At 46.1% G+C, this 25,446-nt stretch overlaps 1 protein-coding gene across 1 annotated transcript in view; it reads right to left on the bottom strand.

The window, feature by feature from the left end:
• Nucleotides 1-224: 224 nt before the first annotated feature.
• The window catches only part of LOC142563172 (venom metalloproteinase BumaMPs1-like), a 62,386-nt gene continuing 37,164 nt past the window's right edge, over nucleotides 225-25,446 (bottom strand). The window contains exons 10-13 of the mRNA XM_075673723.1: nucleotides 18,726-18,893; nucleotides 14,188-14,323; nucleotides 8,020-8,169; nucleotides 225-490 (exon numbers count right to left, since the gene is read on the bottom strand). Coding sequence (XP_075529838.1) covers nucleotides 266-490; nucleotides 8,020-8,169; nucleotides 14,188-14,323; nucleotides 18,726-18,893 — 679 coding nt within the window. The 3' untranslated portion in view covers nucleotides 225-265. The remainder of the gene's footprint in view (nucleotides 491-8,019; nucleotides 8,170-14,187; nucleotides 14,324-18,725; nucleotides 18,894-25,446) is intronic.

The following is a 25,446-nucleotide window of genomic DNA, read 5'->3' as shown; positions in this document are numbered from 1 at the left end:
GATTTTTAACTTAACGATGAACCGAAATACTGCTGTTCACTGATCGGTATATACCAACTTGTAAATTATATTGCTAACCTTTCTTTCATTGCACAAGTATGTCCTGTGACACAAGTTAAATGACTTCTAAAATTGTGCAATTTATGTGATTTTAAAGTTGAATGATTACACTGATGCTTTGCGGCAGTCTCATTCCGCGTGCCAAATCTCGATCTACACAGATGTACAGGGACCATCTTGCTCGACAGCCGACGAGCAAGCACATTTATTGTCTGCTATAGCGTCTGTACGGAATCCAACCACTTCTCCTTGTAGTCGAAGGCCGCGCCGGATAAAGTGTGACAGGGGTGGGACTCGTGGAACTGCAGTCGCAGCGACATTCAGTGGTGTCGCCAGCAGTGGGCGTTGCCTCTTCCGGTGTTGCGCTCTCGGTGACTGGTCCTGGCAACACGTTGGCCGTACTGCCCCCGCACACGCCTCGGACGCAAACCTGAGTGTAATAAATCGAGATTTGGCCCAAGTACAGTGCCACTGATTCAAATCAAAATCAAACAATCAGTTGGCGTAGTGAAAAGAAAAAAGCGTTATATACTTCTATAATTGAACCCCAAAACCAACTGATGAGCCATTAGATAATAAGCAGAGCAGTAAAACTATGTAGAGCGTAAGGACTTCGTTGTTATTTTTGCAAGACAGGTGACGCAAGTGCATCAGATTATTACAATTTCAATATAACCGTACACATAGTAATTATTCGTCGGCAATTTTTGATAACTGCGTCCGCCGTCGACACGTTGTTGAAGACGAGCAAGTGGAAGGCGTCATCGGCAATGCCTTTGATAATGTGGGAAACCTTGTCTGACTCAGTCACGTGGGCGTCAACTTTGCCGTATAGAGCCAAGACGTCTTGAATGTGCGTGACGTACATCTGCACGCAGCTGGATAACGCCTTCTTCGGGGCAAGTTGGTGACCATAAAGGTTGCCGAACAAGTCTCTGAGCTTTTGCTTAAGTGTATCCCAATTTGTGAGCTCATCTTCGTGTGTCCGAAACCAAACGAGAAGTGTGCCACCCAGGTAAAGGACTACGTTGGCGAGCATGATCGTAGGGTCCCACCGGTGATTGGTGCTGACGCACTCGTACAGGCTGGTCAATTCCTCGATATCTTCCCCATCTTTGCCCGAGAATACGCCAAGATTACAGGGAGCGGAGAATGCGATGTAGGTCGTCGAAGCGGCAGCAGGTGTTGGAGCCGGTTAAGTTGAGGAGTCGTCGCCGGGAGCCATGATGGAAGGCTCGATGTACCGTCCACTGCTAAGCTCCGTGACGAGGTACAGGAAATGTGCACCATCACCAGATATGTTACGTAGGAAGTCGCAGACGAGAATCTATATAAAAATATATTTCCAAACAAATACGCCGCACTTCCAAGAGGCAACAGCCCTATATATGTAGATATACATCCGTGTGATCTATTGGCATGTACCCGCACTAGCCTCTAATCGTCGTCGTCGTCGTCTTGACACTACTGGCCTCTTCGTCATTGTAAATGCTGATCCGTGACAAATATTGCTGCAACCAATTGCGAAAAGAGACTCGAAGATGCTGAAGGGAGAATCGCGAAGGCAACGCAGCAACTGTTTGGCCGTTTTGCTGTTTGTCGGCAATGCCATTAGGCACCAAACGAAGCCATTTGTGGCCGCCTTCAAGTCTTGACAAAACCTTTTCTCGTACCCGTAAGAGTTTCGGTTACGCAAATGGGCTGAAGATGTATGCCTTTTAAACGAGGACGCGGATCCTTAAAGAAAAATTGAAAATAGGAGGGAAAACGATTTTTGGAAACCATTACTTCCCCGCGTCGTGGAGACATAGGCTACTTGACGCAGCTGTCGCGAGCGTGCCGTTTATTTACTTTTAGCAACCGTATAGACAGTGAATGGGCGCTTGTACCCGTGGCTCTCCACGCAGCCGCGGGTTCCTGCAGCCTACGCCTCATTTTGAGACTAGGTGCATCTGCAATGTCACCTTAAGCGGAGACGGTACGTTCGTACTATTTAGAAACGCAAATGACGTTGGTCTCGTGTGCGTGCCGTCGACCGCGGCGAATTTTGCGACGCGGGTGCCGTTTTCGCACCTTGAAAACAAAGGCTTTGGCTGGGGATGGTCGATCAGTTTTCTTATTCGATTAACCATTCACTATTTTAGCTTTTAATCGATTCCTTATTCAAATTTGGGCCGGGCTCTATAAAAAGGTTGAAGCATAGTTATCTAGTTTTGAAGGACCCTATTTTAATGTTTGAGTGGTGGAGCCAAGTTTGATACACAAGTGCATAAAAATTCCATAAAAAATTATCTCTAATTTGTTAAAGACTAACTAGAGCTGACATTAGTGGCCTTTGAAGAGATAAACAATATATGTTATAACATGACATTTAGAGCAGACTTTAAACAAAATGCATGGTACTAGTGAATCCCCGTACAGTACAGTTAAACAAGAAGTAAAAGAAATGGTAAAAGTGGAGGGTAAGGACCAACGGGAATATGCAAGAAATTGCAATATACGCAGGGGACAATAAAATTAGTGGTTTAAGATTTTAAACCAGCTGCTCTTTCTCCAGAGCGAAGGAATGTCAATTGGCTGGGATGCTTTGGTGAGACCGACACTCTTTAAACGGTCACACAGCCAGCATGCGAGAATAGACGCTGGGACGCTGTATATTTGCTGGAATCGACGTGCACTCCATCGCTCTGTCAAATACATGCTCCAAACCAGTGCGCATGCTGTGCCACGTCTTTACTGGAATGGAAGTGACACGACGGTCAACGACCGGATTGCTATGTATTTGAAGCCTCCGGGTTCGGGCGGCGCGGTAGCGTGTGTGGGAAGAGAGCGGAAGCGCTTGGCTCGGCATCACTCGGGGCTCGGAAAAAACAGTCAACAGCCGCACTACTACAGCCGCACAGTCACTGCTCGTGCGCCGTCATCCCACTACAATTTCAAAATTTTCGACTCATTCCTTTGGAACTATGGAAATTGATTAATCGAACAGACTTAACCGAATAAGTCGATTAAAAAAACGACAGACATCGACGAAGAATAATTATTTTTTGGGATAAATATGATCGATTTATCATTCATCAATATTACCAACCATAGCTGTGACATACGAGCAGAGAATGTGCTCATTTTTATAAAAGAAGAAAAAAACGAACAGAGGTGCCTCATGTTTCCCTTAACGAGTTTCAATTAATTTGACTGTAATGTGTTCGGGAAAAGCTCAGCTTCCTTCTAAAGCCTTTCTTTTGAACGTAGGATCAATAGCTAGAATTTCCAACATTTGCAGAGCTTAGAATGCGATTTTCTCAGCTTTGCCCTTTTGGCAGGTACTTCTGCCTTACAGAAGTTTTGGGATATTTACATGAGCGGATTTAAACTAACTCGATAGCATTATTTTTAGTTACAACATAACTACGGTCTAAGGCTTTCCTTTTTTGGTAACCTTGATACATTTGTAATCAGGTGATATATATAATCTAATTACTGCAAGATGATTTCTTATCTCAACTTCGAAAATAACGTTGGAATAAAAAAATAGCTGTATGAAATTTTTACAAGATTTAGCCTGTGTGGCGGACCTTTGAGAATACCTGCATATTTCTGAAAAATAACTTTTCAAATAATAGATTACTAGAACGACACGTACAAAATTACCTAATGGCAATATTACGCTTTTCTCATATCTTCCTTTACATATGAGATATTTGAAATCGATTTGCACATTAGTAATATATATCTATATTCAACGATGTAGATATACCTCTGCTTGTCAAATTTATCAAGATAAGTTGATAAATAAAAAAAATTAAGGTCCTCGTCCCGCCTTAATTATATTCAGTGAGATAAAAAAGGTCCTATTTTGATTAGGTTGTGACAGAGTGATAGCTTTCCCTTTTTCTTTTTGAGTGGGGGAGGGGTGTCGGGGGTTGTATCTTTTTTTCGGGCAGCGAATTTGTAAGCCTTCAAAAGGCAGTTTGAGTGAATAATTATGTTCCGTAGATTGTTCTGATAGCTGATACGTGAGCTTGTGCTAGCCACTATTGAGTGTTTTGTACCTGTGCACTGCACGTTTCAGATTGTGGGGATGCGTGACTCTCACGCCTCCCCTGAGATCTAGTTTTCCCGCATGGCTCGTCTCCTGCAGGGCGGCTTCGCCCGCGGCGGTCGGAGTGGTACAAGCGCGGTGCGAGAGATGGCGCGAGCGTCGCGCCGCTGCGGGGTTACTTGGGTGCGGGAAAGACAAGGCGCTGTCTCTTGGGTTCGAGATCGTCAAGCGGTACGGACGTGCCGTGCCGCGCGTGCGCCGACCCATGCTTCTGTGAGACCGTCTCGCGTGGCCGCCTTGGTACGCGCCACTGTTCACGTGACCGTACACGCGAACGACCAGGCGTTGGGATCCAGTATGGGGCGAACATATTCGCTCGCTATCCGGTCGCGGTGAGTTGGACTTCTAGATTTGTCGCGCGCCCATCGGACATGTGGGGGTTCCACTCTGCGTGCGGCTAGGGCTGAAGGCGAGCTCCGGATCTAGCCCCACGCAGTCGCTTCGTGGTACTGCCAACCCGTAGCGCGGGAATCGCGGCTACGCCCGGTTCGGACGAATAAGGCAACCAGCGGTGTCAACGGTAACAACGTTTATTGCTATTAGCAATAGCGAACACTCGCAGAGGGACGTCTTCTTAGTAATAGTAGTAAAAAGGCTTGCCTCGTTGTCTGGGTGGGTCAGACAAACGAGATCACTCACGGGATGCGGCAGGTGCTGTCGTCCAGGCGGTCCAAGGTGTCGGCGTCCCAAGAGCGAGTCTCCCCCGGTGGCACGCTTTTATGCTTTTTTACCTTTTTGCGAGGGGAAGTCCTCCTCGCCCGCCGGATACGTTTCCCTTTCCCGTGAGCCGCGTAGGGGAAGAGGGGTACGCGCGTCGACAGAGCGACGGAGAAAGGGAGGGCGCGTAGTGCCTCTCTCCCATGTCTACGCCGGCCCGACCCGTCGCCACGTGTGAACTGGACGCCGCGGGTACGCGGGAGGAAATGGAGGCGGGTGCTCCCCACAAGATCGAAACCGTTATTCTCCTTCCGTGAGTGGCTAATTTAACATTTAATCCTTTACGAGATCTTTTACCGGGGCCTTCTCTACGCACATGACATTTTTTCCCCGCTCGCCGCCGCAAAATAGTTGTCATGGGGTTGCGCTACACAGCTCGAGGTAGCGGGTTCGATTCCAACAGTTGCGGCCGCGTTCCGATAGGGGTGAAATGAAAAAAAAAGCGCTCGTGTGCACTGCATTGTAGAGCACCGGGCCGTCAAAATACTTCGGAGCGCCCACTACGGCGTGCCTCATAATCAGATGGCGGATTTGGTAGGTAAAGTGTGAAGAATTTAATTAATTTCGTTTAAAATTGAAATAGCGCTTAAACCTCGCCTTTAAGAGTGGAACGCAATAGCATTTAAAGATCCCCGACTTCTCATCGCGCTCCCCGGCAACTGCAGCGTACGTAACGGTAACTTTTACCGGGAAACGCTGGCGGCGAACGCTATGCACGAAGGCGGGCTTTCGGCGGAGGCGAGCGCCATTTGGAGGTGTTGCAAGGAACCGTGCGCACCCTTCCGTGGCTGCGAAGATTTGCCCGGGCTGATGCGCGCTAGTGGCGGACGCCGTGACCGGTATATGCATGGTAGAAACGCTGGAAAGGGTTTATTTGAGTTCTCTCGTAACAGAATTGTTTTATCGTACATTCAATTTACTATCCGACCCTCTCATGTCTGTAGGTTGTGTGTAAGTCGTACTTTACGATTTTTCTGCGTATATTAGCTTAATATATTGGATCAATTCAGTGACTTCCTTGCGCCACATGAAGGGCTTAGGCATGCGTGGGTCGAAATTATTTGACCAAAACGACGTCCGACGTCGGATGCTGACGCCGGATTTTCTGCGACACGGGACCCTTAGCAGTGCGTTCAATGGGGCTGGTTGTTTCATCTTTAGAATCTTTAGGGCTTTAAAGCTCTCGCATTAAACTTGTTGCCTCCGCTAGTTTGCAATGCCTTTTGTATTTCCGCAAATTTTTAACTTCTGTCATACTTTAAAGGGACACTTAAAAAGGAACAGTAAGTCAGCTTAAGCTGATAAAGTACTTTTTTAAAAGTACAGTTTCGTTAATTTCGCTGTAATAGGTTTATTATTGTAAGAGAAAGTAAGGGTCACAGTTCATTTCATTTTATTTTCGCGCCTGTACTACAAAGCCGTTACACGAATACGCTTGTGTGATGTCATGAATTTCAAAGTATACTTTTGTATTTCGACCGTTGCCGGCTAAGCAAACGATCTTGAAGTTGCCGAATTCAGACTTTGGCTCTCTTAGAATAAAGTTATTAGTAAAAAAAATTAACTTGGAGTGAGCAGACGCTGTAAAAGATCCACGAAATCAAGTCGTGCTGTTGCGAGAACCTTAAGGCGGCGTCGCCACCTGCCTTTGCTTTTTGCGTCTGCGTCGACTTCCCGAACTTCCTCGCACAGTATGAGAGTCCTTTTTGTTATTGTAGAAGGTCATTTTTACTAATACACCTCAACTTACGTTTCTGTTTGGTGTCTTTTTAATTTATGTACGGCTGTTTCATCTTCTCCGTGAACTGTGCGGCGCGACGCAATCAATTCCAATCTGATGACTCATTATTATTCTCCCCAATTAGGCCCACATGTGTATAGCTTACGGAGAAACATAGAGTTTTCACTATAACGCCTAGAGGGAGATCTGGTGCTACCATTTATATGGGAGTTTCCTAAGGGGCGCTGTGCCGTCATGGGAATGACGGTATATGTGTCTGCGAGGCTTGTGCCGGCTCGTGTTGTAAGAGGCTTCGTCTAAAACGGGGACATGACTACAGAAACAACGCGTTCTTAAAGTAAAATCTTCATAAAAGGTTTTCATTCACCCATATTACATCTTCCAGTGAAGTTTACTCACCTACAATGCATAACCAAGGGAAGAAAAGCAAGAACAGGCGACAAACTGTTCCAAAGTGAGCGCGAATCTTGTCTGTCCTCCAGCTTAAGCGGCCCACTGATACTCTTTACGTTTCATATAATTGCACATGCAATAACAAGTTCACATAATTAAACAAAACATGTTTTTGTGTAATAATAAAGCTAAAACAGCTTTTGAAGTGCTGTTTTAGTAGAAAATGAATCATTGTGACAGATGGAACGGTTCTTTCCAGGCGCCTCTTGAAGGACTCCTGGCTCTCCGACAATGATGCCAATCCGAAGTCACAATATACCAGCATTCCCCTGCATACCACAGCACTCCAGCGCCAGATTTTTGCATAGGTAATATTGTGAGAAACTCTATGCCGAGAAATATCTGAGCAACACCGGCTGCATTCTTTCTAAGTTTCACTCCGATTCCACTCTTAGTTGTATTACAGCAGCCGTTTCAATCTTCGCGGCGAGCGCTAATAGCAGCACAGTAAGAGTTTGATTTTCCACGATTCCCCAGTGGAACCACCACCGTTATATTTCATCTGCATATAATATGAACACGGAAGCCTTTGTGTGCGACTTTGAGTTCAATACTTCTTGGCTTCGCTGCAAGCGTTCTCATTTTTTTGGAAGGAATATCCTTTTTCAGACGCTTTCCTCTGCGCGCTGGTAGCTTTACTCTTAAAATGCAATAGCACAAAAAATTGTATCGCGTAAGGAGCCTCGTCTCTGATTCATACGGCACTACAAGTGCGCCTAAAGCTCACGCTACTGTGACACTATCAGATATTATTTAGTACATTTGTACATTTACGGTCTTTGAAAGGATCAATCATTTTTTAGCATAGCTTTTTTCGCATGTTGGTAACTCATGCACTGCTTAGCAGTTTGGGTGCGCACCCATTGCAAGTGACTGGGCGGGTCAGAAAGCTTTTAAGACGATTGGATGGTCTACAACAGTTGCTCGGGCACTTTCAGTCTCTTACCTTATCTTTACTGCATTGCATGAAGTCCAGTGCGTGTTTGTACAGGTACTTGATCGTCGTGTACGAATAACAATGTCCATAACTAAAGCATTGTTGGCGATATATCGGATATTGACACTTGATCATGCAGTCTTTTATGCGGTCTGAATTCTGCGGGAAAAAAGGAAGACAATAAAACGTTAAATTGTGCCTCGCGTGAAGGGGAGGGGGAAGGGTTGCTGTAGTCGCACTATATATATATATATATATATATATATATATATATATATATATATATATATATATATATATATATATATATTGTAACGGATACGAAAGGCGCGGACAACAAGAGAGAAGAGAAGACGAAGAGAACGAGGAGTTTGAGAGGATTTTATAATTGCTACAAAGAGATTGTCTTGAATTCTTAAACATTTTATTTTTGTTCATTTCCTCCAGTTAGCTTTACCATTTTCAGTTTTTTAATAAAGATAGCCTAATTTCATCCAAATCTTGGCCAATCCCCCACAGTGGGTGTGCGCCATCGCATAAGGAATACCATACCATACCATACCGGGCTGCGCTACGATCACGCTACGATCATCGTCCATCTCCTGTAAATAAAGCCATTTCTTCGCAACTGTGCGTAACAGTTGTGGTGGAAGCTGCGGTGTAATCGACACTCGAAGACGGAGGCTGAACCACAAGTTCTTCGACGGAGCCGTCGCCTTGCTGGACTCCCACTGAATCAACTGGAGCTGAATATATCCTACGACGCAGACGAACAACGGCCCATTCCAACTGCTGCCCCGACAAGTTCTGTTCTGCAACTGAGAGATGCGCGTCCCTTCGCCGGAAGATCGGACGAAGACGTCGAGGAATGGCTCATCTATTATCACCGGGTGAGTGCCGCCAATAGGTGGAACAGCGCTTCTCAGCTTTCGAACGTCGTGTTCTTTCTAACGGATACTGCGTTATTTTGGTTCGACAACCACGAAGAAACGTTCACAACATGGGAAAGATTTATTTCGGAAATCAAAGAGCGATTCGGTGACTCCGCGACGAAAAAGAAAAGGGCAGAACAGACGCTACTGCAACGTGCGCAAGTACCAGGCGAAACCTGCACGACCTACATTGAGGCAGTAATAAAACTGTGTACGATGGTGGACTCTGGAATGTCCGAGGAAGACAAAGTCGGCCACACCCTAAAAGGAATTGCCGAAGATGTTTACAATTTCCTCATCGCAAAAGACAACCTGGCTTCTGTCGCTGACATCATTCGGCGCTGTCGCACTTTCGAGTAACTAAAGACGAGGCGCATAACGCCGAAGTTTGGCAGGCTAGCCAATGTGACGACAGTTGCAAGCGTGGACGGCAACCAGTCCCTTGATCTTGCATCAACGATCCGACAAATAGTTCGGGAAGAAATCAGCCTGCACGCGCAAGTGACACATCCAGGTACTCATAGCTTCCGCCTGCCGCCAGATTTTGAGCCAAACATGGCATCCTTCTCCCCGTATCCTGCGGCAAGGTGCACTGAGGATTATGAACTCGCGCCCCGACAGCAGCCACGTGTCTACGACAGAGGGCCTACTTATCACGCTCGGCCACAACGAGAGCAGCCGCGTTTTTACCCCCGAGGCCCTGCGACTTCTGTCAGGCCGCGACAAGGACAGCACCGACCCTACTACCACGACGCGACTCATGAAAGATATAACGGATTTCAGCAAGCAGCAGAGACACGTTATCCACATGACCACGAACTTTCCCGCCACCCGCAGCCGTCTACCATTCGTTTCGAGGAAGACACTGTGAACCGCGACCCTCCCGTGTGCTACAACTGCGGTTCCACAGGCCATATAGCTCGGTATTGTCGCCAAGCCCGTCAGTCACGTAGGACACCATCTATGTTCTCGCCACCCAGAACCTGTGCTTCATATGACTTGCGGACGACTGATTTGCTTCCAAGGGATCACTTCTCACACGAAACCAGACGCAGTGATTCGCCAGCATCTGAGCGGAGTTTGACGACACCAAATAGCCGTCCCCGTCGCTCTCCGTCTCCTCGGCGCCGTTCTTCCTCACCGCCGCCGGGAAACTAGCATCCGCGGCCAATGGAGGTGTGGACGCCGGACGGTCTTTGCAAGAAATACCTCTGCCTGTTGTGACGTACAAAAACAAAGTGAATGTCTCGAGTGACGGAATACCGACCATGGCGTTAGTTGATACTGGGGCGACTGCGTCTGTGATGAGCCTCGCTTTCAAAAACCGTCTAGGCCACAAAGTTATGTTTTCTTGGAACGACGGTATTACCTTACGTGGAGTGGGCGGCGAGTGGCTTCCTCGCCTTGGTGTTTGTGCTGTGAGTGTTTTGTTGGCTGGGAAAGTGTTTGTGTCGGAATTTCTTGTTCTTTCTCGTTGTTCGCACGATGGTATTCTTGGTATCGATTTTCTTGAACAGTGCGGCGCTTCCGTGGACTGTGGTTGTGGCGAAATATCATTGAACAACTTATTTATATCAGCACATTCTGAACAAAGCTCGGGTGGTGAAGACAGGGACACAGACACACTCAGTGTTCTTGATGAAGTGATTGCACCATCGTGGTGCCTGACGCCCGTTCGTGTTTCGGCAACTACTGTTGATGCTGATTGTGTTGACCTTGTAGTTAGGCCTCTCCGCATAAACTGTGCTAAAAAAGATATACTTGTGCCCTGCTCCGTCGTGTGCATGACGAAAAGAGTCGCCACATTGTGGGCGCTGAACTGTTCCGCCACGCCGGTTGTCCTTCCTCGCGGTACGAAAATCGCTCTCGTCGGTAAAGCCGCATGTAGCTCAATATAGTGGCACTAACTACGGACGTCTCTGCAGCTTGCTCTCCTTGCGATAATCGCCATTCTGAAGAGCTAATGCTTGGCATGATCAGCAAGGCTCTCGGTACATCGGAACGGCAAGAACTGGTACAAGTCCTTGCCAGGCATGAGGCTGCATTTGACTTCACGCATGGAGATGCACCCCTTCATTTACCGTCGTCCCGCGCTCGTCACAGAATAGATACCGGCTCAGCACACCCCATCCGCCAGAAGCCCTACCGAGTGTCATCGTCCGAGCGCAATGTTATTGCAGAGCAAGTCAAGGAGATGATGAAAAAAGGTGTCGTTCAAGAGTCGTCTAGTCCATGGGCAGCCCCAGTAATCTTGGTCCGAAAAAAAGATGGCTCCTGGAGATTCTGCGTGGATTACAGACATCTAAACGCAGTGACGAAGAAGGATGTCTATCCACTACCGCGAATCGATGACGTCATTGATTGCTTACACGCTGCTTCTTACTTCTCAACACTTGATTTGCGATCGGGGTATTGGCAAATACCTATGGACCCTACCGACAAGGAAAAGACTGCGTTCGTGACTCCAGATGGCCTATTCGAATTTAATGTTATGCCTTTTGGCCTTTGGGATGCTCCTGCCACCTTTGAAAGATTCATGGACACAGTACTACGTGGTCTAAAGGGGGAGATATGTATGTGTTCCCTCGATGATGTTGTAATCTTTGCCCGCACGTTTGAAAAACATAACGAACGCCTCAGGCTTGTTCTCGACTGCATTGAGAAAGCTGGACTGGTTCTAAACTAAAAAAAGTGTCGGTTCGGCGAGCGTCAAACACTGGTCCTGGGACACTTAGTCGACAAGGAAGGCGTCAGACCCGATCCTCGTAAGATTGAAGCGGTGAGCTCCTTCAAACCACCGCAGTCAGCACGGGAACTCCGCTCATTCATTGGCCTATGTTCGTATTTTCGTCGTTTTGTTGCCTGGTTTGCCGACATCATTTACCCATTGACAAGTATTTTGCGACAAAATGCATCCTTCAATTGGACACCAGAGTGTGATGCATCATTCTCTCAACTGAAGTTTATACTAACGTCAGCAACCCTCTTGCGTCACTTCGATCCATCTCGCCCGACTCAAGTTCACACTGACGCTAGTGGAATCGGGATAGGAGTGGTGCTTGTACAACGTCACAGTGGCGCAGAACATGTCGCATATGCCAGCCGTTTCCTGAGTAAATCTGAACGCAATTATACGGTTACGCAACAGGAATGCCTGGCAGCTGTTTTCGCCATACAGAAGCTTCGGTGTTATCATTACGGTAGGCCATTCAAGATTATCACCGACCATCATTCTTTATGCTGGCTGGTCGGTTTGCGTGATCCCTCTGGTGGCCTCGCACGTTGGGCGCTGCGCCTTCAGGAATACGACTTTGTGGTATCGCACAAGAGTGACCGTCGTCATGCTGACGCAGACTGCCGCTCTCGGATTACTCTTGCGACTACCGACTGCGATGCTGAGAATTTTGACGACTGTCTCGCTGCTGTTACTTCTGCATTCCCTGACGCGGCAGACTTTCAGCGAGAACAACGGAATTATCTTGCCCTCGATCCGCTTTTGTCGCCGCCCGTAGTTCTCAAGGCAGCGGTCGCTTTACTGTCCGTGATAAATTTCTCTACAAAACTAATTACTCCGGGCATGGAGCGCGTTTTCTGCTTGTTGTCCCCGAGAGTCTCCGCTCCGACGTTCTACGTGCTATGCATGACGATGTGACATCCAGCCATTTCGGCTTCGTACGAACGCTGCACCGCACGCAGGAGCGCTTTTACTGGCCCAAGATGTACGAAATAACCAAGCGCTATGTCGCTTATTGTGAAACGTGCCAACGTCACAAGCGACCGACCACCGCAGCCCCGGGTCCCCTTTGGCCATTGACACCGCCCAGTACGCCGTTCGAGCAAGTAGGCATTGACCTTTTGGGTCCATTCCCGTTATCTAACAATAAGAACCGTTGGATAATTGTCTGGGCAGACCATCTTACATGGTATGCAGAAACTGCAGCCATACCGTATTCCACCGCTGCTTGCGTGGCGGTCTTCCTGCTGCATTGCGTAGTCCTTCGTCATGGCCCACTACTTGTCATCATCAGCGGCCGTGGTCGCCAGTTCACTGCTGACGCCATCGAAGAGTTACTTCGTTTGCGCACTTCACAGTTCCGTCATTCCAAGCCGTATCATCCACAGACCAATGACCTCGTTGAAAGGACGAACAGAACGCTGACCAACATGCTTGCCATGTACGTCTCCTCGAATCATAAAAACTGGGACGACGTGCTTCCGTTCATCACTTACGCATACAACACGGCGAAACACGAAACCACGAACTATAGCCCATTTCATCTCCTGTATGCAAGGTTACCGCGAAGCCCTCTGGACACTTTCTTACCCTTAGTACTGCACAGTGACGATTCTGTATCGAAGACATTGTGTCTCGCCGAAAAAGCCTGTCGAATAGCTCGTCTTCGTACTCTGGTCTCGCAAAGTCGCTCGAAAGAGCGATACGACGACCGTCACGTACAAGTATCATTGGAAGAAGGTGACTTGGTCCTTCTTTGGACACCGCAACGCAAGCGGGGATTGTGCCAAAAGTTCTTGTCCCAATATTCAGGCCCATTTATAGTTGTGGACCGCCTGAACGAACTCACTTACGTCATAGCTCGCCTCCTGTGCAATTGTCGGCGATTAAGCAGAACTCAGCTGACTCATATTGCTCGCCTGAAGCCTTTCTACCCTGCTTGTCCATCCTGACTCGCCCCACGGGCTTCGCCTGCTTGCGGGGAAATGTAACGGATACGAAAGGCACGGACAAGAAGAGAGAAGAGAAGATGAAGAGAGCGAGGAGTTTGAGAGGCCGGGCTGCGCTACGATCACGCTACGGTCATCGTCCTTCTCCTGTAAATAAAGCCATTTCTTCGCAACTCTTCGTAACAATATATATGCTAATAGCGCCGACAAAATTTTGTAAATCGAGTTCGGCTGTGATCTCATGCACTCAGCGATTTTAGAGCCTCTGTCGGTCACAGGGCACAGCGTTCATGTGCACCCGTGAGTAAAAGTAGTACATGGACAAGGAATCGCGTGATAAAGCCGATTCTTTTATCTGCCTGTGAATGCAACTCGAAGTTGAGGACTGCAGTTCAAACTTGGCACTGCGAACTTTCAGTTGTACTGGTCAATTTCAGTTTATACACCTAATTAAGCAGAAATTCAGTTTTTTCGGTGGCCCTTTAGTCCGTATACTTTTGCTCACGAGTGTACGTATACATTTCCCAGCAGGTGACTTTGACAGAGGGAAAACGTCGCTCACCATGTCGGCGGTCACATTTTTTTGGTCCGGAAAGACGCTTTTGCAGAACTCGTTGGGTCCTACTTCCATTCCGGGGAACCTGCCCTCCTTTGTTTGCCCAGTGTTCATTACTCGCCAACAAATCCTTCCTCGCAATCTGTAATGCATACCTCGTGTTTTGCCAATGTCCGTCTCCGATTGCCCACAGCATGCATTATTTTTTTTTCTGTCAAACATTTTTCGAAAAGCCGACAAAATTTACTCGAATTGTGTCACTACAAATGAATTATCTGCTCACGCGGACATCATTTGCAAGCTGAACCAAAGCAATACTTTCACTAATTATACGATTTACATCAATTACCGTCGAGCGCCTTTGTAGCAAAGTGCTTGGGGCCTCCGAAATTATTCGTTATATAGGTCATCTGGTTGTAAAGGTCGCGCATCTCACAGCTTACAATAGAATCACAACAAGCTTACAAATAGAAGTGTAATACGGCGTCTTCATTCTACGCCACGCTTTTACATCACACAGGGGTTGGACAGAGAGCCTCGCTTCACGGTACAGCATGCGTAATTAGGCAAATTAAATGAAACATTTGACGCCAATTATTTCAGTCTATACGGGCCTCTTGAAATTTAAAGACCCGTACCTAGAGTTTTACGGCGGTTCCAATCAACCTTCCATTATATACATGTGCTGAATAACTTGCGATTAGGAAGTTATTGTAACTGGTTTAATTTTTCTATAAAGTAATTTACGCTTTCTTGAAGATAATGTCCACTTGGGCAGATAGCTCATTTACAGTGGTAATATTCTCCGAGTAAATTTCACAGGTATTTCTTCTTTGAACTTCAAGACAAAAAAATTCACCTTTTCTATTGTACGTATATATATATATATATATATATATATATATATATATATATATATGTATATATGTATGTGTATATACATATATATATATATATATATATATACACACACACACACACACGAGAAGAAGGTAATCGAGGAGCTCGTTGTTCGTAAGTCACAACCACAAAAGCCAACAGCCAATGATAACAAGGAAATCATAGGGGGGATTATATTTATTTCATTGTAATATGGAGGCTATAAGTGAATGAAAATTTAAGTGGGCGAAAACAGCTGGGTGCGGGTGGGGTACGAATCCTCGTCTTCGCAGTACGCGTGCGAAGTTCTTACGATTTGAGCTACCGCGGCGCCTTTTTCCAGTCATCTTTGTTAGGTATTCATGTGTATGTACCAGAATTCACATTGGGAGTGTTGTACCAGTGGGAGTATGTACCGGAATTCACATTGGGTATATATTCTTACAAACATAGGGTTTCTCTATGTTACCCTCTATATTACAAACTCTATAGTTACAAAGGGTCACTGTCAGTGCAAAACGCGGGAAGCGGCAGGAGAGAAAGCGAAGGACGACGTTGCTCCTACGATTGACACGGTCTTTGTGCCTTAGTGATCATGAAAATTAAATTAAGAAAAGGGAAAGGCAGTCGAGGACGGCAGAAGACTAGGTACGGCGATGAAATTAGGAAATGGGTTGAAGTGCATACGGCAGGTATTACCAAATCCTTACTGGGAGTTTACCACTGTCATTGAAAAGAAAAGTGTACAATCATTTCATTCCACCCGTGGTAACGAATGGAGCAGAAACATTGAGGCAAAGAAACTGGAGAACAAGTTGAAGATTGCGTAAAGAGCGATGGAAAGAAAAATGTTGGTAATAACGTTAAAAGACACGAAGGGACTGGTGTGGGTCGGAGAGCAAATGGGGGGATAACCAATATTGTAGTTGACTTTAAGTGAACAAAATTCAAGCAGGAACTTTTCAGGGGAGTTGTCTAAGTATGCGTAAGCATTGTGCCACTTGCTCTTCTCCACACTGCCCGGTGTAATTATCAGTGTTATTAAACTTGAGTCGATCAGAATAAACGCTTATCAACCCTGATCGGTCGTTATCGACCTTATCGAGCATGATCCGACCCTTATCAACTCTTATCGGCCCTTATTAACCTGGTTGTCCAGCGAAGCAAAACCACCGCTACAATTGCTGAGGTGGTACGCTATGCTTTAGTGATGGTTCGAATGCTTGTTTTGAGCTTGTCCTTTATTGAAACATATGGTGTTCTGTGTTTTGTATGGGTGATTTCAGTGAACGTGTGCACTGTTCGCTTCACTTTGCCGAGTGCTTGTAGCCTCTGCCTTACTTGGGGTATGAGCCATTGTATATTTTTATTGTTTACGGGGTTATGAGCCGTTGTTTACGGGGCTATGAGTCATTGCATTCACCTTCGTGACAGACAGAAAAATTTCTCGTTAGGAGGCATAAAAATGCTTACACATTTAAAAATGGAACTGGACAGGCCATGTAATGCATAGGGTAGATAAACGACGGACCATTAGAGTTGCAGAATGGTTGCCAAGGGAAGAGAAGTGCAGTTGAGGACGGCAGAAAATTAGGTGGGGTGATCAAATTAGGAAATTTGCAAGCTCAAGGTTGGAATTAGCTAACGCAAGACAGGGGTAATTGGAGATCGCTTGGAGAGACCGTCGACCTGCGGTAAACATAAAAATAGACTGATAGTGATGGCTGTTCGAGGCAAAATGACAATTTTCGGTGACCGTACGGCATACCATCGTGGACGCCACAATTTGTATAACAGTTGCCAATAGAATAAAATAGCTAACAAGATTTCAGTATTAACATTTAAAGTGATGGCTTTAGGAGGAATGTTGTAATTTTACAGTTCAGGCGAGCCACTGTTCATAGCCCTGCCCGTTTCCAGAAGGTGCAGGCATGACGCATCATGGCAAGTTCGCCTAATTTTTCATCTCATTTAATGCGTTAGCGCTTTCGAATGCATCGTTAAGTGACGAATGTGCCGTCTCGTGGCTGCACTCCCTTCACCCTTCACTGCGCCTTCGACTTCCGCCTGGTCCCCCACGGTGCGAAGTGATCCTACTCTAGCTTCATTCACGTGAACTCGATGTGAGAGGCAAGTCAGAGGTCGAGATAACACAGACCTACCCGAAAGCTTTACAATCATTTCACCAAACAGGTGAGCGAGTCAAAGCGTAATTGCAGATCGGTTGGCAGAAGTCGCCTTGATGTTCACTCGATGCTCGCTAGTATTTACACGAACCCGATGACCGGATTTCGAAGCTGACAAGCCGACTCGACCGGACTTAATTTGTCGGCTTTACGCAAAGGTGGGTGGTGTTCCTTCTGCCTGCACGTTGCTTTTACAAACGCCTAAACTATTATTGCATTGACATAATAAACAGTGCCTCGTGCAACGTTTATTATTGTGACGAGACCATAATACAGATCTTTGTCTATATTGCTAATTTTTTGAACATAAATGACACACTTTGCGTACTGGTGCCGGCTGGATGACATAGTGTTCAGAGAAGAAAATGTATTGGTACCAAGGACTCAACCACCAGATGAGGAGAAAGCTACCAGAGCCCTGCAACAGATTTCATATGCGACTTGGCTCAGCGATCGCTTTTGAATGGGCGGTGAACGCGGCTCGCGAGGACATTCTCTTCTCTTGTTATTTTTTTCCTTTCTCCCTTACTTTTCTTTTTTTCAAGACACTGTCTTCCTGGGAGAGTTACCGCCGCATTTCCGTATCCGGTATGTCTGTTTCTAACATGTACATCTAGCCGCTTTCATAGGCCGATCCCGAAACTAGTGCAGTTTAAGAATGTGACACAGCTTATGATGATTACTTATGATGATGAATGTAATGCTGATTATTAATATAATTATTGTTGTGATGATGACGATGATGGTAATGACGGCAAAGTTGGCAACTGATGGTAAAGGTAGTGATGATGATGGCGATGCTGATTATTATTGTTATTGTTATGATGATGATGGCAAAGTTGACAACTGATGCTAAACGGTGGAAAGCGATTCAACCTGTAGTTGACGTCGATCAAACGTTGTCGCTCCCGCGCGGCTCACAATAAATCGTATGGCTTACACACCCGAGTCTCGCCCCCAACTCGCCAAGGAAGACATTGTCTTTCATCGATTTCCACTAGAGTTTGAAACGCACCCCAACTTTTTTTTCCGCGCTTCTCTCACCTCCAGTGTAGTGTAGAGTAGTTAACTTCCCTATCTTTCTTTTCTCTCTCTCTCTCTCTCTCTCTCTCTCTGTGTGTGTCTTGCTCAAATTTCTAGAAACATATGCGCAAAATCTTAGAAAAATTACGTTGTCATTCTGCAGTTGCCGTTTCCGTACTGCCGAAAGATACAGTATGGGAAAGCACTTGATTGGAACAGCAAGGTATTTCGTTGCGCATTTCTGTGAAACTAATGCGAGAAAACCTTTAACGTTAATGTTCCCGAGGAACTCGCAACATTCGGGCGTGATGAATAAATGCAGCCATCCTAACGTATGCTCTGTGCTATTGTAATTAGCTGCTAATGAACCCCAGTTTTGCTTTATACTTTTCTGGAAAGCAAAGTATAAAATAATGTTATATACAGTACATGCAAAGAAGAACGAAAGGGCCTCACGATACGAGGTTTCGAATTTGCTTCAGACTGCATTCTGAAAAACGATGATGTTTCACTCCGCCGTCGACATAGCTCATGATGTGGCCGTCACTCCAAGGACAGTCTAGGGATCCTGGGTCACCCTTAATCCACGACTTGGGCTGGCTTTGATCGTGAGCAGCGCCGAGCCTTGAAGACACATGTTGGGAAATCCGTTAGACTCCGTGATTGGAAAAAACAAAGCAAACAAAAATGAAGAATGATGGCAAAATGGGTAGAAAATGCTGCTGCGTAATGTGCCCTGCTTTGCTATTGCTGTTGACGGTGCGTCTAGTTTCACGTTTCGGAGTGCGAGTTCTTGCAATAATGGCGCACATCGATGCGGCCAGTTGTGTTTCCAAATATGTACCCTTATCGCCTTATCTGAGTTGGTTTAAGAGTAATGTGTAGATGTTGATATTCGTCGCTCGCCACAGCGATGGCGCCATTAAATGTTTGCAGCTTCGCTATGGGTGCTAGTGGCGATGGCGATTTCTATGGCAACCGATTTGAAACGGGGTGACGACAAATAGTCACCTAGCTTGCCTGAACCAATCAGGTTTTACTGCACCTATTGCAGCCTAGTATCTTGCAGTCTAGCATTTTGCGTTTATCTCCTTGATGTCACTCTTCATTAAAACCTTCTATCTGTACACCGCGGATGCTGTCTCCCCTACACATTCGAAAGTGCATCCCTGGAATAGAGTCCAAGAAGAACATGCCTCGAGCAGCTATTTCACAGACAGCACTGGCGTACATGAATGTGAAGAACTCTACTACGAGGCACATATTTACTGACGGCTTCTTTACGCAACATAGCTCTTCCTGTGGTATTTTCGTTCCCCTCACAGGACAGACATTTTCACGCTGTTTAGAGTGAGTAACGTCATCAACATTGTGTGAGCTGTACGCGATGAAACAGGCGCTAAAATGTGTACTACGGCAGCTTCAACAAAAATGGACCATCTTCACAGACTTGAAAGCAGCACTGCTCAGCCTTTGCACGAAAAGCACTAAATCAAGCAACTACATTTTGGTTCATGACATAAGACACCTACACCACTTGGCATCTAACGCTGGACATGTGATAGCATTTCAGTGGCTTTCAGGACATTGCGGTATAATAAATAATGAAAAGAGCGATGAGGCAGCCCGCAGAGGACATGGTCACATAAAATTTACAAATGTATTTTTCATTAAAAGTGAGGCTTCACGTTTTGGCGAAGTGATATGTACTCAATGAGCCACGTAGAAGATAATCTTCACCTTCGACAAATAGAAGCTTCTGTTCAACATCGATCCAGAACTCAAATAAAGGCTACCACAATGTCTACCACGGCATCCGGAGACCGTCTGTCACGGGCTTCGACTGAACGTTGCATGCACGAACAATCTTCTTGTTCGCAGTGGCCAGACCACAAACTCATGTTGTGACAGCTGTGACATCGTGGAACCTCTAGAGTACATCTTAATAAAGGGAAAATCAGACATCCACCCGTTCGTAGCAATTGCTACAAAGGAAACCCATACGGGTTCCTCGAAAGAAAAGCCTAAGAGTTGAAGTAAAATTCGTCCTGGTCCGGGACTCGAACACGGGACCACTGCCTTCCCGGGCAGCCGCTCTACCATCTGAGCTAACCGGGCCGCTAACAGATGACAGGGCGAAGCCGAATTTGTTGGGTAGATGTCTGACGAGCGAGTGGATGCCTGATTTTTTCTTTATTAATTACTACTCTCCACCTTGCGGATTTCCGCAGAACCACTCCGTCAAACACGTGCCTTTGCTTCGTGTTGTCGACAAATTCGACTTCGCCCTGGCGTCGGCTAGCCGCCTGGTTAGCTCAGATGGAAGAGCGGTGCCCCGGAAAGGTGGTGGTACCGTGTTCGAGTCTCGGACCAGGACGAATTTTTCTTCAACTCTGAGGCATCTTTTTCGAGGAACCTGTAGGGGTTTCTTTTGTAGCAATTGCTACGAATGGGTGGATGTCTGATTTTCCGTTTATTAATTACTTCTTCTTATTACTTATTCACCCAAGGCAGTGGGTGAATATGGCATAGGCACTAGGAATAGCAGGGGAGTTATTAGTAGAGTTTGCGGAACAGAATAATATGAGGATAATGAATACCTTCTTCCGCAAGCGGGATAGTCGAAAGTGGACGTGGAGGAGCCCGAACGGCGAGACTAGAAATGAAATAGACTTCATACTCTGCGCTAACCCTGGCATCATACAAGATGTGGACGTGCTCGGCAAGGTGCGCTGCAGTGACCACAGGATGGTAAGAACTCGAATTAGCCTAGACCTGAGGAGGGAACGGAAGAAACTGGTACGTAAGAAGCCGATCAATGAGTTAGCGGTAAGAGGGAAATTAGAGGAATTCCAGATCAGGCTACAGAACAGGTATTCAGCTTTAACTCAGGAAGATGACCTTAGTGTTGAAGCAATAAACGACAATCTTGTGGGCATCATTAAGGAGTGTGCAATGGAAGTCGGTGGTAACTCCGTTAGGCAGGATACCTGCAAACTATCGCAGGAGACGAAAGATCTGATCAAGAAACGCCAATGTATGAAAGCATCTAACCCTACAGCTAGAATAGAACTTGCAGAACTTTCGAAGTTAATCAACAAGCGTAAGACAGCTGACATAAGGAAGTATAATATGGATAGAATTGAACATGCTCTCAGGAACGGAAGAAGCCTAAAAACAGTGAAGAAGAAACTAGGAATTGGCAAGAATCAGATGTATGCGTTAAGAGACAAAGCCGGCAATATCATTACTAATATGGATGATATAGTTCAAGTGGCTGAGGAGTTCTATAGAGATTTATACAGTACCAGTGGCATCCACGACGATAACGGAAGAGAAAATAGTCTAGAGGAATTCGAAATCCCGAAGGTAACGCCGGAAGAAGTAAAGAAAGCCTTAGGAGATATGCAAAGGGGGAAGGCAGCTGGGGAGGATCAGGTAACAGCAGATTTGTTGAAGGATGGTGGACAGATTGTTCTAGAGAAACTGGCCACCATGTATACGCAATGCCTCATGACCTCGAGCGTACCGGAATCTTGGAAGAACGCTAACATAATCCTAATCCATAAGAAAGGGGACGCCAAAGACTTGAAAAATTATAGACCGATCAGCTTACTGTCCGTTGCCTACAAAGTATTTACTAAGGTAATTGCAAATAGAATCAGGAACACCTTAGACTTCTGTCAACCAAAGGACCAGGCAGGATTCCGTAAAGGCTACTCAACAATAGACCATATTCACACTATCAATCAAGTGATAGAGAAATGTTCAGAATATAACCAACCCTTATATATAGCTTTCATTGATTACGAGAAAGCGTTTGATTCAGTCGAAACCTCAGCAGTCATGGAGGCATTACGGAATCAGGGTGTAGATGAGCCATATGTAGAAATACTGGAAGATATCTATAGCGGCTCCACAGCCACCGTAGTCCTCCATAAAGCAAGCAACAAAATCCCAATAAAGAAAGGCGTCAGGCAGGGAGATACGATATCTCCAATGCTATTCACAGCGTGTTTACAGGAGGTATTCAGAGACCTGGATTGGGAAGAATTGGGGATAAAAGTTAATGGAGAATACCTTAGTAACTTGCGATTCGCTGATGATATTGCCTTGCTTAGTAACTCAGGGGACCAATTGCAATGCATGCTCACTGACCTGGAGAGGCAAAGCAGAAGAATGGGTCTCAAAATTAATCTGCAGAAAACTAAAGTAATGCTTAACAGTCTCGGGAGAGAACAGCAATTTACAATAGGCAGCGAGGCACTGGAAGTCGTAAGGGAATACATCTACTTAGGGCAGGTAGTGGCGGCGGATCCGGATCATGAGACGGAAATAATCCGAAGAATAAGAATGGGCTGGGGTGCGTTTGGCAGGCATTCCCAAATCATGAACAGCAGGTTGCCATTATCCCTCAAGAGAAAAGTATATAATAGCTGTGTCTTACCAGTACTCACCTACGGGGCAGAAACCTGGAGGCTTACTAAAAGGGTTCTACTCAAATTGAGGACGACACAACGAGCTATGGAAAGAAGAATGATAGGTGTAACGTTAAGGGATAAGAAAAGAGCAGATTGGGTGAGGGAACAAACGCGAGTTAATGACATCTTAGTTGAAATCAAGAAAAAGAAATGGGCATGGGCAGGACATGTAATGAGGAGGGAAGATAACCGATGGTCATTAAGGGTTACGGACTGGATCCCAAGGGAAGGGAAGCGTAGCAGGGGGCGGCAGAAAGTCAGGTGGGCGGATGAGATTAAGAAGTTTGCAGGGACGGCATGGCCACAATTAGCACATGACCGGGGTTGTTGGAGAAGTATGGGAGAGGCCTTTGCCCTGCAGTGGGCGTAACCAGGCTGATGATGATGATGATGATGAATTACTTCTCTCCACTTTGCGGGTTTCCGCAGAACTGCTACGTTAGAGTGCATCTTGCTCGAGTGCCCAGCTTACAGAGACGAGCGAAATCGTTATAAAATGAATATGGAAAAGCTCGACCAAGGCCCATTGACATTGGCGCGGATGCTTGCTCTCTGGCCTTGCCCATCGAAACAGCGCAAGGCCTTGGGCGTCTTGTTTTTATATATTAACTCATTTGGTTTGCTGTCTAAACCATGACTCACATAGATCGTCTAATCAAGACTGGGATTTCATTTTCTGTTGTATTTGCCATCTACATTAATCGCATCGGACAGTTACTCTACTACTGATAACATCACACGCTCTGCATTTTTTTTCCCTTTTCGTCTGCTCACCTCCTTCAAGGGCCTTTCTTCTGCTTCGTTCCATTTCCTGCAGAGTATCTTGTAGGCAAAAGTACGCTGGCTTAGCAATCTGCATTATCAATAAAGAGCTTTCACTCTGCCTCTCTATCTGTCCCATATTGTACAGTTGTCTATGCCTGTAGCGGCCCCGGCTTTATCGATCTCTGCGAATTTCCTACTATTTTCCCGCCAATACCCTAAACGCCTCTTGCTTGTCTCGACTGCTGACCTGTTAAGGCTATCATCCACTAGGAGTTTCATAGCTTCTGGAACGTGGACGTTCCCAACGGTTCTTGCTTGGTGAATATTTCGGAATTACATTAAAATGCGCTGAGTCATCTCCGGACTTTCTTTTGCCTAGTTTCTTGCCCAGAGTCACGAAGAGTCCGCTTTTGAGCCCAACTGGCCTTTTCAGATTTGCTGAAACAACAATGAGCGCATCGCAGCCACTAAGCGCATAAGTGGTGATAACCGTCCGTAGACTGAGCTCGCATTATCACTGAAGCTTCGGTCGCGAACGCCCACGGCGCCAAACCGCAAAGCAGAATTCCAGAAAAAGAAGAGAAAAAGAAAGGAAAAGAAGGAATTGTTCGACGGTCATTCAACCTCGCGTTGAAATCGATTAAAAACAATGTCTTCCTGAGCGAGTTTAGGTTGAGAGTGGGACGGAGTCACGGACGGCACCCGGCACTATATCGCGTCACCTCTCGCATGAGGGGAGTAGGAGGAGGGTTGGACTGCTTAAATTGGTTTCACTACCTTATCTTTTCGATTGAGCCACATTCTTAAGTTGCACTACCTTTGAGATTGAGCTTTTTTCTTTTTTCAGACTACACTACCCTTGGAATCGGCCCATATTTTTAGATTGCGCTGTATTTGGGATTGCATGGCCCGTGAAGATTAGCCAAAGATTGGCCTTTAATATTGTTTTCTTGTTTTTTCTTTCAATCGCATTTTTTATTTTTGTTGTAACCTTGCCAATCTGTTATATCTTCTAACTTTCGTAACCACCCGGTCGAAATCCCCTTTGGGCATTGCAGTATTTATAAATAGAAATAAAAAAATAAATACAAAGTCAAAGTACCCAGATTACCGGTACGGAAAAAGGGGGCAACTCGCTAAGAAAGACATTGTCATAAATAAGCTTGACTTGCATGTGCTCGGCGCCCACCACAATCTCGAAAGCGACTAGAAGATAAATTTTAAGCCGTGAAATGCAATTGCGGAAACACAAAAGGCAGATGAAACAGCTTCAAACATCACCGAAGGAGGAGGAGACAAAGGAGAGGAAAGACAGGGAGGTTAGCCAGTGTAAGTACCGGCTGGCTGCCCTGTGCTGGGGTAAAGGGAATAAAAGGAGAAAGAAGAAGAGGGGAAAAAATGGAAAAAATTAGAGAAAATTCACACAGTAACGCGAAACTACGCGCTACAACGTTCAAAGGCGGTCGCACAATTCGCATGTACTTAAGAAATTCAACAAAGCCCTTAAGGCCTTGAGTGCCAAAGCCCATCTGGACCAATGTCCTAGAGCTTTTTCCTCTGTAAAGGGGCGATTGTCCAGTTTTGCGAGAGCGGTCACGAGCACTTTTCTTCGCACTGCGTAACGGGGACAGTCACATAGGAGGTGTTGAATCGTCTCCTCGCAGCCGCAGGTGTCACAAGTAGGGCTGTCGGCCATTCCAATGCGGAATGAATAGGAGTTCGTGAATGCCACGCCGAGCCACAGGCGGCACAGAAGTGTTGCTTCCGCTCGTGGCAACCCTGGTGGTAGGCGGAGTTGCAGACGTGGATCCAATTTGTGGAGACGTGCGTTCGTGAAATCACTGGTGTTCCACAGATTCTGCGTAAGCTCGCGGGCGAGGGAGCGAAGACTTGTGGCTGCATCTGCTCTTGACAGCGGTATGGATATAATC

Source organism: Dermacentor variabilis, chromosome 11 (genome assembly GCF_050947875.1).
Source record: "Dermacentor variabilis isolate Ectoservices chromosome 11, ASM5094787v1, whole genome shotgun sequence".
NCBI lineage: Eukaryota > Metazoa > Arthropoda > Arachnida > Ixodida > Ixodidae > Dermacentor > Dermacentor variabilis.
This window is presented reverse-complemented; position numbering and strand designations above follow the sequence as displayed.